At 30.1% G+C, this 12,420-nt stretch overlaps 5 protein-coding genes across 5 annotated transcripts; 1 reads left to right on the top strand and 4 right to left on the bottom strand.

Moving 5' to 3' along the window:
• Nucleotides 1–435: 435 nt before the first annotated feature.
• On the bottom strand, nt 436–2,576 carry OCT59_000699 (uncharacterized protein). Its single transcript, XM_025311787.2, has 5 exons — nt 2,491–2,576; nt 2,135–2,340; nt 1,889–2,075; nt 1,032–1,825; nt 436–961 (listed from the first exon to the last, which is right to left on the bottom strand). Exons 1-5 carry the CDS (start codon nt 2,525–2,527, stop codon nt 695–697), a joined length of 1,491 nt encoding a protein of 496 aa, XP_025168350.1. The 5' UTR covers nt 2,528–2,576; the 3' UTR covers nt 436–694.
• Nucleotides 2,577–2,802: 226 nt separating this feature from the next.
• Nucleotides 2,803–4,574, top strand: OCT59_000700 (uncharacterized protein). The gene is made up of 7 exons (XM_025333901.2): nt 2,803–2,939; nt 3,021–3,041; nt 3,116–3,208; nt 3,318–3,489; nt 3,559–3,582; nt 3,703–3,948; nt 4,017–4,574. Exons 1-7 carry the CDS (start codon nt 2,838–2,840, stop codon nt 4,259–4,261), a joined length of 903 nt encoding a protein of 300 aa, XP_025168351.1. The 5' UTR covers nt 2,803–2,837; the 3' UTR covers nt 4,262–4,574.
• On the bottom strand, nt 4,284–6,460 carry OCT59_000701 (Putative clathrin-associated protein complex). The gene is made up of 9 exons (XM_025309582.2): nt 6,380–6,460; nt 6,049–6,311; nt 5,889–5,980; nt 5,695–5,827; nt 5,492–5,618; nt 5,293–5,421; nt 4,986–5,219; nt 4,667–4,898; nt 4,284–4,587 (listed from the first exon to the last, which is right to left on the bottom strand). The coding sequence occupies exons 1-9, from the start codon at nt 6,451–6,453 to the stop codon at nt 4,582–4,584; spliced, it is 1,290 nt and encodes a 429-aa protein (XP_025168352.2). The 5' UTR covers nt 6,454–6,460; the 3' UTR covers nt 4,284–4,581.
• A 628-nt stretch (nt 6,461–7,088) lies between these two features.
• OCT59_000702 (uncharacterized protein) lies at nt 7,089–11,349 on the bottom strand (the record flags this gene model as incomplete). Its single annotated transcript, XM_025309581.2, has 19 exons — nt 11,224–11,349; nt 10,645–11,115; nt 10,392–10,511; nt 10,178–10,321; nt 10,046–10,112; nt 9,902–9,974; nt 9,644–9,798; nt 9,442–9,563; nt 9,075–9,356; nt 8,900–9,001; nt 8,726–8,832; nt 8,406–8,541; nt 8,182–8,333; nt 7,970–8,107; nt 7,859–7,902; nt 7,679–7,791; nt 7,463–7,603; nt 7,267–7,376; nt 7,089–7,185 (listed from the first exon to the last, which is right to left on the bottom strand). The coding sequence occupies exons 2-19, from the start codon at nt 10,846–10,848 to the stop codon at nt 7,089–7,091; spliced, it is 2,307 nt and encodes a 768-aa protein (XP_025168353.2). The 5' UTR covers nt 10,849–11,115; nt 11,224–11,349.
• On the bottom strand, nt 11,103–12,344 carry OCT59_000703 (uncharacterized protein; the record flags this gene model as incomplete). The annotated part of the gene is made up of 2 exons (XM_025328061.2): nt 11,103–12,130; nt 12,203–12,344. The coding sequence occupies 2 exons, from the start codon at nt 12,342–12,344 to the stop codon at nt 11,658–11,660; spliced, it is 615 nt and encodes a 204-aa protein (XP_025168354.1). The 3' UTR covers nt 11,103–11,657.
• Nucleotides 12,345–12,420: the final 76 nt, after the last annotated feature.

Consider the following 12,420-nt stretch of genomic DNA (forward strand, 5'->3'; position numbering starts at 1 on the left):
CCTTTTTCGACTAGTGAAATCAGAAATCGGCTATGCCGAATGTCACCTGATATACAGACGATCGTCAATTATTAGCCAAAATTTAGCCAAAATAAGGACGATTTGCCTTATTTCCGATTTGCCTTATTTTGACTAGTGCTAGTTAAGCATTTCCTACCTTCTGAATTTAAGTTTCCATCTAATAGTGCATATATAAGATACTTTTTAGTATAATGAGTGGTTTGCAGATTAATTATATTAGAATTAATCATTATGTATTTTTTTTGTATATAAACTTTTTAAAAAAAATAATTAATGAACTTTTAGCTAAAATTCTCCTTTTTTACTAAAACTCAAAAATTGTGCTTTGCAAATTTTTTAGCATCAATTTAATAAGAGCTATAAAAAAATAATCAGACTATCAAATCATATTGAGATAATTGCATAGCCTTAATTTTTTAACTTTTTTATTAATTTATTAATCCCAAATAATACTGATATAACTTACATAAGGAGTTGCGTAAAGTTTATATGAAAAAAAATTTGAACTAGCATGCATAGATCAATTAAAAATTTTATGATGCTACTTATTGGAAATTTATAAATTATATATTTAAAATTATTAAAATTATAATTTAAATAATATACAGTACATAACATTTTGATATTTTTAAATTCTGGAATAAATAGATTTAAATGTATAAAATACAATATATCAATCACAATACTTTTCTAAAAATTCATTATGAAATTTTTGCAATTTTATACAAAATCCATCAAGTAGCTCTTCAGGTGGTAAAAATGTACTTCTGAAGTGCCAAGTGCCATTTTTTTGACCAAATCCACTACCGGGAACAACACATACACCTGTTGCATCAAGCATAGCTAAACAATAAAATTCATCAGGTTTTTTGCCTGCTTGATGAGCAGCTTCAATTGCCTTTTGTGGCAAACGAAGTTGAGGGAAAAGATACATTGATCCCTTTTTTTTTAAAAAAAAAAATGTTAATTAGTTTAATTTTATAAAAATAAACTTATATCCAATATCTCACCTGAGCATTATTACATGTAACGCCCTCCAATTGATTGAAGCATTCACTTAGTTTCATGCTTCTCCTTCGTAAACTCTCATAAATTTCATTCAATTCTTTTTGGTATGATGTATAACTTTTATCACCACGTTTTGGTGGTTGAACCATTAAATCTACCATGATTTGTCCTTGAACATTTGGACAAAGACTAACTGATGCCATTTTATAAAGTTCTTCGATGATACGAGAGTCAATATTGGTACATTCATAATATCCCCCTCTCCTTCCACATTCCCCTATCATGCCTTTGGAAACTGAATGGAAAGAAAATAATTCAAATCGCTCATATTTTTTTCCCATTGATCGAATGACTTTTTTAAAAGAATGGAATGGGCGTTCATCAGGTTGATAAATATTTGTTTGATAAACCTCGTCTGCCAATAAAACAATATGTTCATTATGGCAGAAATCTACAATTTCACGCATATTATGTTCAGTCAAACATTGGCCAGTAGGATTACCAGGATTAATAATAACAAGCGCACGAACATCTAACCCTTTAGAACGTCCCACGGAGAGTGAAGAGGCCAATTGACTCAGATCTAATCCCCAATCTTCTTCTTCATTTAAATAGTATGGTACAGGCTGCGCGTCATATAGTGCCAAAGTAGCAGTATAAAGAGGATATTGTGGTATTGGTATCATAATACCAACATTAGAATGTGTGATAATAAGTTGAAGCACGGCTTGAACACCTGCAGAAGCGCCCTGAGTAAGAAAGATATCATTTGGATTTGCGGGGTACCCATCACGTTCTAAGTAAAAAAAAAATATAAGAATTTCGAAAAAAATCTTCAAATTAAATTGATATTATCAACCTTCGATGAATTTTGCGACATTATTCCTTATATAATGAATTCCTTGAGAATGAGAATATGCACCGACACTTCCGATTTCCTTAAGTAATTTTTGTGCGCGTTCAATTGCATCTGTAGGATACAATGCTTCAACTTGTTCACGATTTTCAGGTAATAAAAGATCAGGATATTCTGTTAAAGAAGCGACCTATTCAAAAAAAAAGGAATAAATATAACACTCTAAATTTAAAAAAGAAAAAAACATACCTGACGGAAGAAAGTTATGGGTTTTTGCTTTAATTGTTGTGGATTGCCGATATTACAATTAACAACAGCGTCGAAGTCGTAGTTATGTGAATTTTCTTTAGATAATTCATCTTTGATTTGTTCAGCACGAATTGCCAATTCACCACGAACAGCGTACTCTACCCTCTTTACATGAGGGTTAATACTTTCATAAGTAAGAATTTTCGCTAGGGAATTTAATCCATTAATTAATTACAAGATGGCGTAACGGTTCAGAACATGATAATTTATAATTAAGATAAGCCTATGATATCTCCGAATAAGGTAGAGCGAGAAAGTCAATTTTAAGATACTGAAAAAAAAACTATAAAACTAACCTGGTGAAGCACTTTGTACATGATTGGAGACGGACATATTTAACTTTGAAATTTTCAAATAAGTTTGTTGGTAAATTGTCGAGCCTAGGCGGCAAGCAAGAAAAAAAGCTGGTTTATATGTTTTTCGCATCATAGAATGATTTGAACATTCGAGGTTACTAATATTAATATTAAGATTAGATTTGATTTTAAATCCGATTTATCCCGTTCCGCGGAGATGATTTTAGGAATTCCAAATTAGGAAATACGGTTTGATGGCACGTGTATTATTAGATCGATATAAAAACGCGTTTATCCGATTTTATTGATTTTACTCGAACATCTGATTTTACTCAAACAACTAAAAAATGTCAGAAACAGACCGAACAAACCAAGGAGGGTTTAAGAGAGCCGCTAAAGATTGTTTTAGCGGAACGGTTGGCGGAATCGTACAAGTGTTTGTCGGTCAGGTAACTTAAATATACTTTTAATTCAACCAGTAGTTTATTCGTTATTTAACAAGTGAGCTGTTCTTATTATTTATTGTCTAGCCATTTGATACAGTTAAAGTGGTGAGAATTAGTGTGAATATGTTTATTCAGCAAGAATACAAGAAATAAAAATAATTATTATATATTATTTATAGAGACTTCAAACACAAGGCGAACCACCAAAATATACTAGCATGCTGGATTGTGTAAGGAAAACCCGAAAAGAAGGATTGACCGCATTTTATAAGGTTTGTAATTATCTAATTTTTTGATTTGTTTTGTTAAAATATTCGCATACAGGAATTCTATTACGGGTATATATTTTTCGTCGTCCGCTTATTTTTAGAGAATATATAGGGAACAACTACCCCATTAGTAGGAGTTGGTGCCTGTGTCTCTATTCAATTTCTAGTTTTCGAATTTATGAAAAGATTCTTTAATGAAAAAAATAAACGCCCGGGGCAGTTGACATTACCACAACTGTATCAAATTGGAGCAGCGGCTGGAATGGCAGCTTCTTTTGTTTTTTGTAAGTTATATTTGAAATGCTTATCGATTTATTTGCAAAATTGTAATTTCTTTGAATTCTGTTTTATAGGTCCAGTTGAACATATTCGTACACGTAAGTCTTGAAACGATATTATAGAGCTAAATCGGGGATTTGCTCTGTTTAAATTTAAATTTAATTATAGATTATGTATCTTGATAATTTTATATATTTAGTGATTGTTTGTTAAATTAGGTCTCCAAATTCAAACTCAGATTAAAAAGTATAATGGACCAATTGATTGTATCAAGAAAATTTATTCCTGCCACGGTATTAAAGGAATTTATAAGGGACAGTTAATAACAATGGCACGTGAATTTCATGGAGGTGCTTGTTATTTTCTAATATACGAATTTCTTATGCAACGCGCTATGCTAAAAGAAAAGAAATTAAGGAATGAATTACCCGGTTGGAAAAAATGCTTATATGGAGCTGCATCAGGTTTGTCTTATACGCATTAAAAAATTTTTATTTCTGTTTTCAAATGTAAACTTTAATCTTTTTTTAAGGATATGGAATGTGGAGTTCTATTTATCCGATAGATGTTATTAAGAGTAAAATTCAAACTGATTGCTTTTCAAAAGAAAAGCGAAAGTATTCAAGTTCACTTGACTGTGCAAAACAGATTTTAGCCAGGGAAGGAATTAAAGGTTTTTTTAAGGGATTTGGAACATGTATGCTACGTGCTGGCCCTGTTAATGCTTCAAGTTTTGTTGCCTTTGAATTCGCTATGGAATTATTTGAAAAGATTTAAAGAAAAAAAGAAAGAACAAAATAGAATTCAATATTTTTTTTATTACAACATTTATTTAATTTTACTGACAATTTAAATAATTAAATAAAAATATTAGAATCAATTTGACTGATATATATTATATATAAAATATGCTCCCCCAGCGGACTCATTAATTCAATTAGAATTAAAATAATCTATTATACTTTAAAGTTGTACTAACTATTAAACTTGAATTGATATTACTTATATTGTACATTATAAATTAATTTTTAGATTGCGTATTGCAATCTCTATAACTGATAATATTATTTTACTATATCATAATTTAATGATAAACATTAAAACTAAAAAACAAAAATAAATATTATTAGAAAATAAATAAGAAAATTAATAAGAAAATTTAATAATAAAAAATTTTCTTACCCTAATTTGATAACTTCCTGCTTTAGTCATATACCTTACCCATTTGACACTTGTGTAATTACTTTTTTCGAATACTTTCAAAAATCTTACCAATAATCCGGAAGAAGTGAACATTAAAACTTGGAAATCCATTGATATCGGTGGTCGCGACCATGCTTTCTTAACAGTCATAGAAGAAAGTTCAGCTTCGCCAGACAATGTTGCCTCGGATTGTCCTTGAAATCGCGGTAACCTACATAAAAAAAAATTTTTTTTTTTTATAATGTAAATAAATAAATAGACTTGAATTATCGTATTCATAATTATTTAGATACATTACTTCCACACAATAGAATTCTCAGCTGGGACATATCTCGCTCTACCAGCAGTAACGCGTATATTAATACTGGCAGTGTTAAGTGGCGTGGGTATCCTTATCACCACATTATTAGCAATTAACTTCGGAGAAAAATTGGCTTTTACAGTAACACGATATTCAACTCGAGATTTACCAATTTCATTAACCACCGGGTGAACACGAAATGGAAGATTGACATTTTCTGTAGTACGATATCTTTATAAATAAAATGATTAAAATAGCATTCGAGGAATTTTGAAGATAAGAAAAACGGTTATTCGGTTCAAACCTCATTAATTCAAATTCACCATCTGGAGGAACAAAACTTATAGTTCGATCGGAATCGAATTTTCCTAACTTAACACATTGATGAAATTGGCAGTCATCAATCTCAACAGCATTAGTTCTTCTCTGAGATCTGTTGAATAATTTAATTTTAAGTAAGTCTCTAAATGAATCTATTTTAAGATACAAAAAAATTCACATACAATCCTCTATGCGATGTGTCTTTTTCTAATAACAACTTATCATTAAGTCCAAATTTACATTCTGGAGTACCAGAAAGGTATGCTCTCATCATAATTTGCCCAGACACGTCCGCTCTTAATGTTGTACCTATTTTATCAAAGACAAGTATTTATTACCTTATAAAGCACTAAATGTTAAAAAACAGAACATTAAAGATACTAACCTTTAGTACTCATTAACAAATTTACGGATTCAATTACATCTATAAAGGCTTCATTCTTTCTGTATTTAATATCTGATCTGCGCCACGAAGTAGCCCCAGTTGCTTGGATGGTGATCTTTGAAGAATCCTCTTTCTATTATTGAAAATAATCAATATTTTACCTAAATTTATCTACAATATTGGAGATAACATACCACAGCGCGTTGAGATTTGACGCCTTCGGTGGTTATATACATTTTGAGCGTTTCTGTTTCGCTATTTTGAGGATACCCAAAATCGAGGACCTCTAATAAAAGTTAAAGCATTATCAATTTTATGACATTATTCCTATTCCAAATTTGCGCGAGTATTTACCATCTAACAGCTCATATATTAATACAAAATTATTCTTAACGGCTTCCTCGTCAAATTTTCCAAAATAAGCCTTTCCAATATTAACCAGCCGATAACAAAACTCAAACACTAAGGCAGCGTTAGCATTACATTTTGTAACGGCCACAATGTAAAGGTTATCATGACGAACATGAAAAAATGATGTAGACCCAAGTGTAATGATTGGTGAGCGAACATCTGTATTGGAAATTACTTGAATTCTAAAAATGTCCGCCACAGAACGCCTAGATAGAATGTTCGCGTTTTATGAGTTTCTATTAATGTTAATCTAAAACAGAAACTTCATACTCACTTCAAATCTTGACGGTACAAACGCGAGATGAGCACTTCTCCTTTCTGATTATAAATAAAGAATGCACTTATCATCGTTGTCAGATACGAACCTAATTCGAGAGCAAATCAATTGATAAGTTTGTCGATCCTCTTTCCTATTGGATGGATACACAGTCAATCTAATAAAATTTTAGTCGCAGCTTATCGTACAAGTATTACAGTAAAAAATAGAAAACAAAGTTGGAACATGATAGATTTAGATTTACTATCTTCCTTCAAACCAAAATCTAAAAGACCAAAATTACAGTTGATCCGTTCATTCTTATTGACGGAATAAACGAGCACGACGGTAAAAGAAGTCTAAAAAAGTTGCTTTAGGATTATAGGATGTTTAGAGTTTGTTTAAGGTTGTTTCTGATTCTAGTTAAAAAAGACTAGGTTTTTATCAAACGTAAAAAAAAAATACGCTTTCACTCGAACGCCCGAAAATTTTAAAATGAATCTTTTAAGTGATCGATTACAAACTACTATGAAGACCGGGAAACCACTAAAAAAGACTATAAAGGGAATTAATTTTTAATGGATCGCCTAGCAAACTTGCATCTATTATTTGTAATTTTTTGTTTTGTCAAACATATTAGATGATTTAATATAGTCTAAAGAACATTTAAGGCTGCGCCAAAAGAACAATAAATAATATCTAAAAATCTAAAAATCTTGTATATTCATCACGTCGAACTTCTCAAAGATCGTACAACACTTTCCATTGCTCGTTTTTTAACTCTCTCTTCAGGTTGCATTGCCAATAACGGTTGATCCTGCCATCTATTAAAACAATGTGTTTCTTTAACATGATGCTTATTAATATATAATTTTTTTGTAATATAATTTTTTGGACGAACTTACTTATCAAACAAATTAATAACATCTGTAGGCTTAAGTAATGAATATTTTCTATTTCTTGTAGAAGGATCCAAGTATTCTTCAACATTATCGGATTGTAGAAGAGTTACAATCTAAAAAAGCGGTAACATAATATACAATTAGTGACTTGTTAATTGCTTATTAATGTAATTATATCATAATTTATGATTACAAATACCTGTCTCAATTCTAAAAATGCATCCGCGATATTTGGGTCTTCAAGTTTACGTGCAAAATGTTCAAGGAACGTAACATCAACTTCAAGATTTGCAACACCATTCGCATTAATCTTTTTAACGCTAGGACTTAGAATTAAATTCTATAAAAGGTATAGAGTACAACTTTAAAATAAATCTTTTCGATAAACTTTAAGTAATAGTTAAATAAAGCATACACATAAAGAAGAAGCCAAATGACTTAAAGCATTAAAGTAAATGAAAATCTTGATTGACATCGGAAGATTGTACAAAGTTGAACTAATGACAGCCGTAAGGTAGTTAGCCATATCTGTGTTTTAAAGTAAAAATTTCATTAAATGATTTCAAATAACACTATTAATAATAAAATAACAAACCGTGAAGGAAAAAACTTGGATGAGCCTGAACAGAATTCGGCACCCTAAATAATTACACAATTAAAGTATATGATAGATTCAAGATTTCAAGATGTGAAATAAAAGACTTACCAATCATAATCTGCTAATTCTAAGAAATCATCAATTTTTGAATTGACTAGTTCAAAAATACGCTTCTCCGCTTTTTTACTAGTCTCACGAAATTCTTCAGCAGCTTTTAACTTGATTTGGCCTCCACGATGAGATGATCTAAAAAAAATAATATTTGTCATGGTAGTTTGCAATTTTTTTTTTACAGAAGTGGAATAAGGTGAATAATATACCTTTTTGATTTTAGTAATTTTTCTAATTCCCCACAGGCATCATGAAAATATTCGAGATTAATGATAATTTGTACAATCTGTGACATATTTTGACTTTCTAATTTACTCGTTAGAACACCATTAACATGTTCTATTAACAAATTATCTAACGTCTTTTAAAAGCGAAATATATTTATTATAAGCGGATAATTCAAAAAATTTCCTAACTATAATATTAAACCAACCTGTTTTGCAATATCGTCTACTGTACTAAATTGTCGTGAATCACCTTCTGCAAATGTATAGTATTGATCCACAAATTTTTTAATGTCCAAGCAACATGAAGGATATGCTTGCGAAAAAGGAAGTGTTCTTGGATATCTATAGAATATTCATACGAAAAGTAAAATTTTTCCTTAAATATATTTCTGATTCTGAAAAATCAAGTATCAACAATTTTTTACATATGGACTAATTCGGCTCCAAGAATTTCAGTACCACCCAATCAAAAACTGAAATTGGCCAGGCTGCGTATAGAAATATTTATAATTGATTCCTAACATACCCTTGACTAATACGATGATCCTCTTTAAACCAACAAGCATCAACAACTGCCTCATACTCTGCTGGACTACTAATAGGCATTGGCATGTAATCATCATACAGGAGTGTCTACAATATATAACTTTCTTTAAAAATCAACATAATATCAAAGAAATAAAAAATCAACTTATTTTACCTGAAGAAAATCTTCCAAAAATCTTTGTTTCAACATATCAGAGTATCTTTGAAAAACAGTTAATATCAAATCTGTAAATGCGTGAACATTATATCCGTAATCCTAAGAAAAAAATACATATATATATTATCTATGACAAAACTTTGATAGAAAAAAAGTATGTAAATTTAATTACCTCCAAAGTTTGAATGAAGGTAAATAAAGAAAATTTAATCTGTAAAAATAAATTTGGATCATGACATTCATCAAGACTTTCAGTAATAATTTTAACGACTTTAGCAATTACTGAATCCCATAAGTTATCAACCTCTGTTTGAGATCGAAAATTTTGTGTAGAGTGTACAATCACATATTCTACAACAAAAAACCCTACAATGTCTTGGAGGAAAGCTTCGAAACCCTTCTCATTACCTTCCCTCAATGTGAATGATTGTGATAGAACCAAATTTGCTTGGGACTTGAAAGAAAAAAAAAAAATTATTATAATCATTATTATATGTGTATTAAATTCACATGAAGTTAATTCACATGAAATTAATTACCCTTCTATCTTCCTCATAATTTGATTTAAATTCATTTCGTTTTCCTAGTTCTTCGTAAATATGCAAACATTGATATAATGGTTTGAAATCAATATGTACATGATCATTATTTACGATGTTAACTATATAATAAAAAAGAATGTAGTGTACTTGTAAAATGAGGAAATAAGGGAAAATGAAAATGATGAATGATATAACGTACATTCATTTTCTTCGTTCATCACCATCTCGATTGGCGAACTAACCGGAACTGAACGTAAATCGGGATTTTTAGCAACCTTAAGTTTCCATCGTTCTTGACGTAACTTCATTTGTTCCATCGCTATTTTGCCAACTTCTCCGGACACTTGCCGAACTCTTTACATAACAAAGAACTTGGTCAATAATTAACTCATTGTCCGTATCTAATTAATAACTTAATTTGGATACGTTTACAGCAATAGATATTATAATCACATACTTAAATAACCATTCTTTCATTTCTTTTGTTACAGCATTCTTGACATCATGCTGCATAACGGGAATAGATTCCTCTAAAATAAATTACATATTATCCCAAATTCAAAATCGTAAATAAACTTTAAAAAAAGAAGATATAACATACGCAAATGTTTGGCGAATTCATATTGTATAGCTTTACGCAAATGAACAGTCTGTAACTCTTCCAATGTCTGAAATAATAACACTTTAATGTCTTCACTAACAAGTCATAAAATTAAACCAACGGAATATCTACCCTTAAAGCCGAATAATATTTTCTCTCTTCTACTAAATGATTTACACGATTTGCCATGTCAAGCACATGTAAACATAATTGCAATGTTTCAACAGCTTCATCAATATTTTTTTGGATTCTTCGTGTTTGTATAAGTTCTTTTTTCTAGTAGAAGGAGAAAAGTTCATTAAAAATGGTAATCAATGTAGTTTTAAAATGAAAATAATGTAACTACCTTTGATGCAACTTTTTTACCAGATTTTTGTACATCATAATTTAAATCAATTATTTTATTTTTTAAATTGACAGTTCCTTGTCTAACTTTCAATAATTGATCCACAGATTGTATAAATTCCTACCAATGATAAGTTCATTTATTTACTTATTTATTGTATTTATTGTAAAAATGTTTAACAAAATACGGGAGATAACCTCAAATTAGATATATCCAAAGATGTCTATAGATATTGAATTAATTCAAGCCATACCTGATAATTACTATTACACATTCTCTCAATTTCTCCTTCTTTCTTCCTAACAAACATTGCCAGTTGTTCAAGAAAAGCTTCTTGTCTATCAGTATCATAAATAGTTTTTATGATAGGACCGAGCTGTTCAAGGTTCTCATTTTCAACATTCAATTCCGCCGAGAATACAAGATTCTGAAGCTGTTGTTGGTCGTTAGCCGACATTCTGTAAAACGTTCTTCGCAATAATCTTTTTATTTCAACCGATCAGAAAATTACATTTTAGTTTTCAGCTGAAAAATGTGACAGGTTACGCCAAATATTACTCAATGTATGGGCAGAATTATAAATGATCGGCGCTGAATATTTCTAATGCCACTCTGTCAGATCTCGCGTTTTGCTGTCCGTCGTCAAATATGCTGCAATTTTTTCTGAGTGCCTTGATGCTTTGAAATAACTGATTTGTTATTAACGATATTAAATCAGTGCCAACTAAAGGTAATAAATAGATTTTTATTCAATGCATGGAATAATTTCAAATGGAGCAAATTTAATGTTTGTACATATATGCAAGTGTGATGTGGAAAAATCAAAACATACGTGTCTACTAGTGAATTTTCTTCTGAGATTTTTTAATGTAATTTTAATTGTTTCTCTGTCTTTAACCGTTAAGCTACATATTTTACACAATGTATCAAAAGAATATTATCGGACAATCAGAGAAGGGATTCCTATTTTAAATGTTTAAAGAAAATGAAATTATGGGATCAGACTCCAAACAAATCATTAAATTTAAATTCCAAAATCAAAGTTTTTGATTGTAATAGAAAAAAATCAATCGGTTAAGTTTGGCACTGAAAATTGAGTCATATGCTTTTATAACTGCTTCTGATCACTTATTTAATAAGATTCCACGCCGATGTATCGAAGGAAGATTAATGAGATCTTTAATGCATTAGTGTATTAAGGCAACGTTCTTGGTAAAGCAGACACAATATAAAACAGTGACCTTTTATATAAATTATTCGTATAATCTATAAATCAAATATCCCGCTCATCCCATGCGTCAATTCTTTAACAGCAATAACTACACCTCCAGTAACCATTCCGGTAAGTTTTCTTGCGATTTCTGCATATATCCATCCAACAACTGGTAAAGATTCCAATAAATCCTTTAAACTCCAAATATCTTCATGTCTAACAATCTTGTGTTGTTCGTTAAACTCAAATCTTGAAATTATACGCAATGTAAATTCATTATTACAGTTATTACAAAATTGACTATTTTTACCAAACACTATACGCAAACACGGAAATGAAGGAAATTGAAGAGGGAAACGATATTTAATCAAAGCATCTATGCATACTAAATGATGATTTCCTGCTATTTTACTATTAGTGACTGATTGTATTTCAGGTGTTATAGCATAGAAGAACGCAGAAAGCAAATGAAATTGATTGATTATTTGGTCATGTGATTCGACAAGTAAAATTGGATTTTCAAAGACTAAAAAAGTTCCAAAAAAAATTTTAATCAATTTTCAATAAATTATTTCTTTGATCTATTTTATATCCATACCAGCATTAACATCAAAATAAGTCGTAACAACATTCCTTTGGATTTCTTTTTTCTTAGAAAACAAGCTTAAATAAACAAGCCTAGCGATAGCTTTCTCGCTGCTCTCGCTACTCTCGCTATTTTGTGATCCATTTGCATTCATGATTACATACGGTTCTTATAAATAGAAGTTGTGCTATTATAATAACTGGATAATAATACTGATTGCCGATCATTTT

This window comes from Rhizophagus irregularis, chromosome 1, assembly GCF_026210795.1.
Source record: "Rhizophagus irregularis chromosome 1, complete sequence".
Taxonomy (NCBI): domain Eukaryota; kingdom Fungi; phylum Glomeromycota; class Glomeromycetes; order Glomerales; family Glomeraceae; genus Rhizophagus; species Rhizophagus irregularis.

Bases quoted from the DNA above. Each gene is read 5' to 3' on its own strand.
- OCT59_000699 (XM_025311787.2), bottom strand. From the start codon at position 2,527: ATGTCCGTCTCCAATCATGTACAAAGTGCTTCACCAG. The intron at 2,076-2,134 runs GTATGTTTTTTT...TTTTTTGAATAG, and splicing joins CCATAACTTTCTTCCGTCAG to GTCGCTTCTTTAACAGAATA. The intron at 1,826-1,888 runs GTTGATAATATC...TTTTTTACTTAG, and splicing joins TGTCGCAAAATTCATCGAAG to AACGTGATGGGTACCCCGCA.
- OCT59_000700 (XM_025333901.2), top strand. From the start codon at position 2,838: ATGTCAGAAACAGACCGAACAAACCAAGGAGGGTTTAAGAGAGCCGCT. The intron at 3,490-3,558 runs GTAAGTTATATT...TCTGTTTTATAG, and splicing joins GGCAGCTTCTTTTGTTTTTT to GTCCAGTTGAACATATTCGT. The intron at 3,949-4,016 runs GTTTGTCTTATA...TCTTTTTTTAAG, and splicing joins CTTATATGGAGCTGCATCAG to GATATGGAATGTGGAGTTCT.
- OCT59_000701 (XM_025309582.2), bottom strand. From the start codon at position 6,453: ATGATAAGTGCATTCTTTATTTATAATCAGAAAGGAGAAGTGCTCATC. The intron at 6,312-6,379 runs GTGAGTATGAAG...CATTCTATCTAG, and splicing joins TTGTACCGTCAAGATTTGAA to GCGTTCTGTGGCGGACATTT. The intron at 5,220-5,292 runs GTTTGAACCGAA...TTATTTATAAAG, and splicing joins GGTGAATTTGAATTAATGAG to ATATCGTACTACAGAAAATG.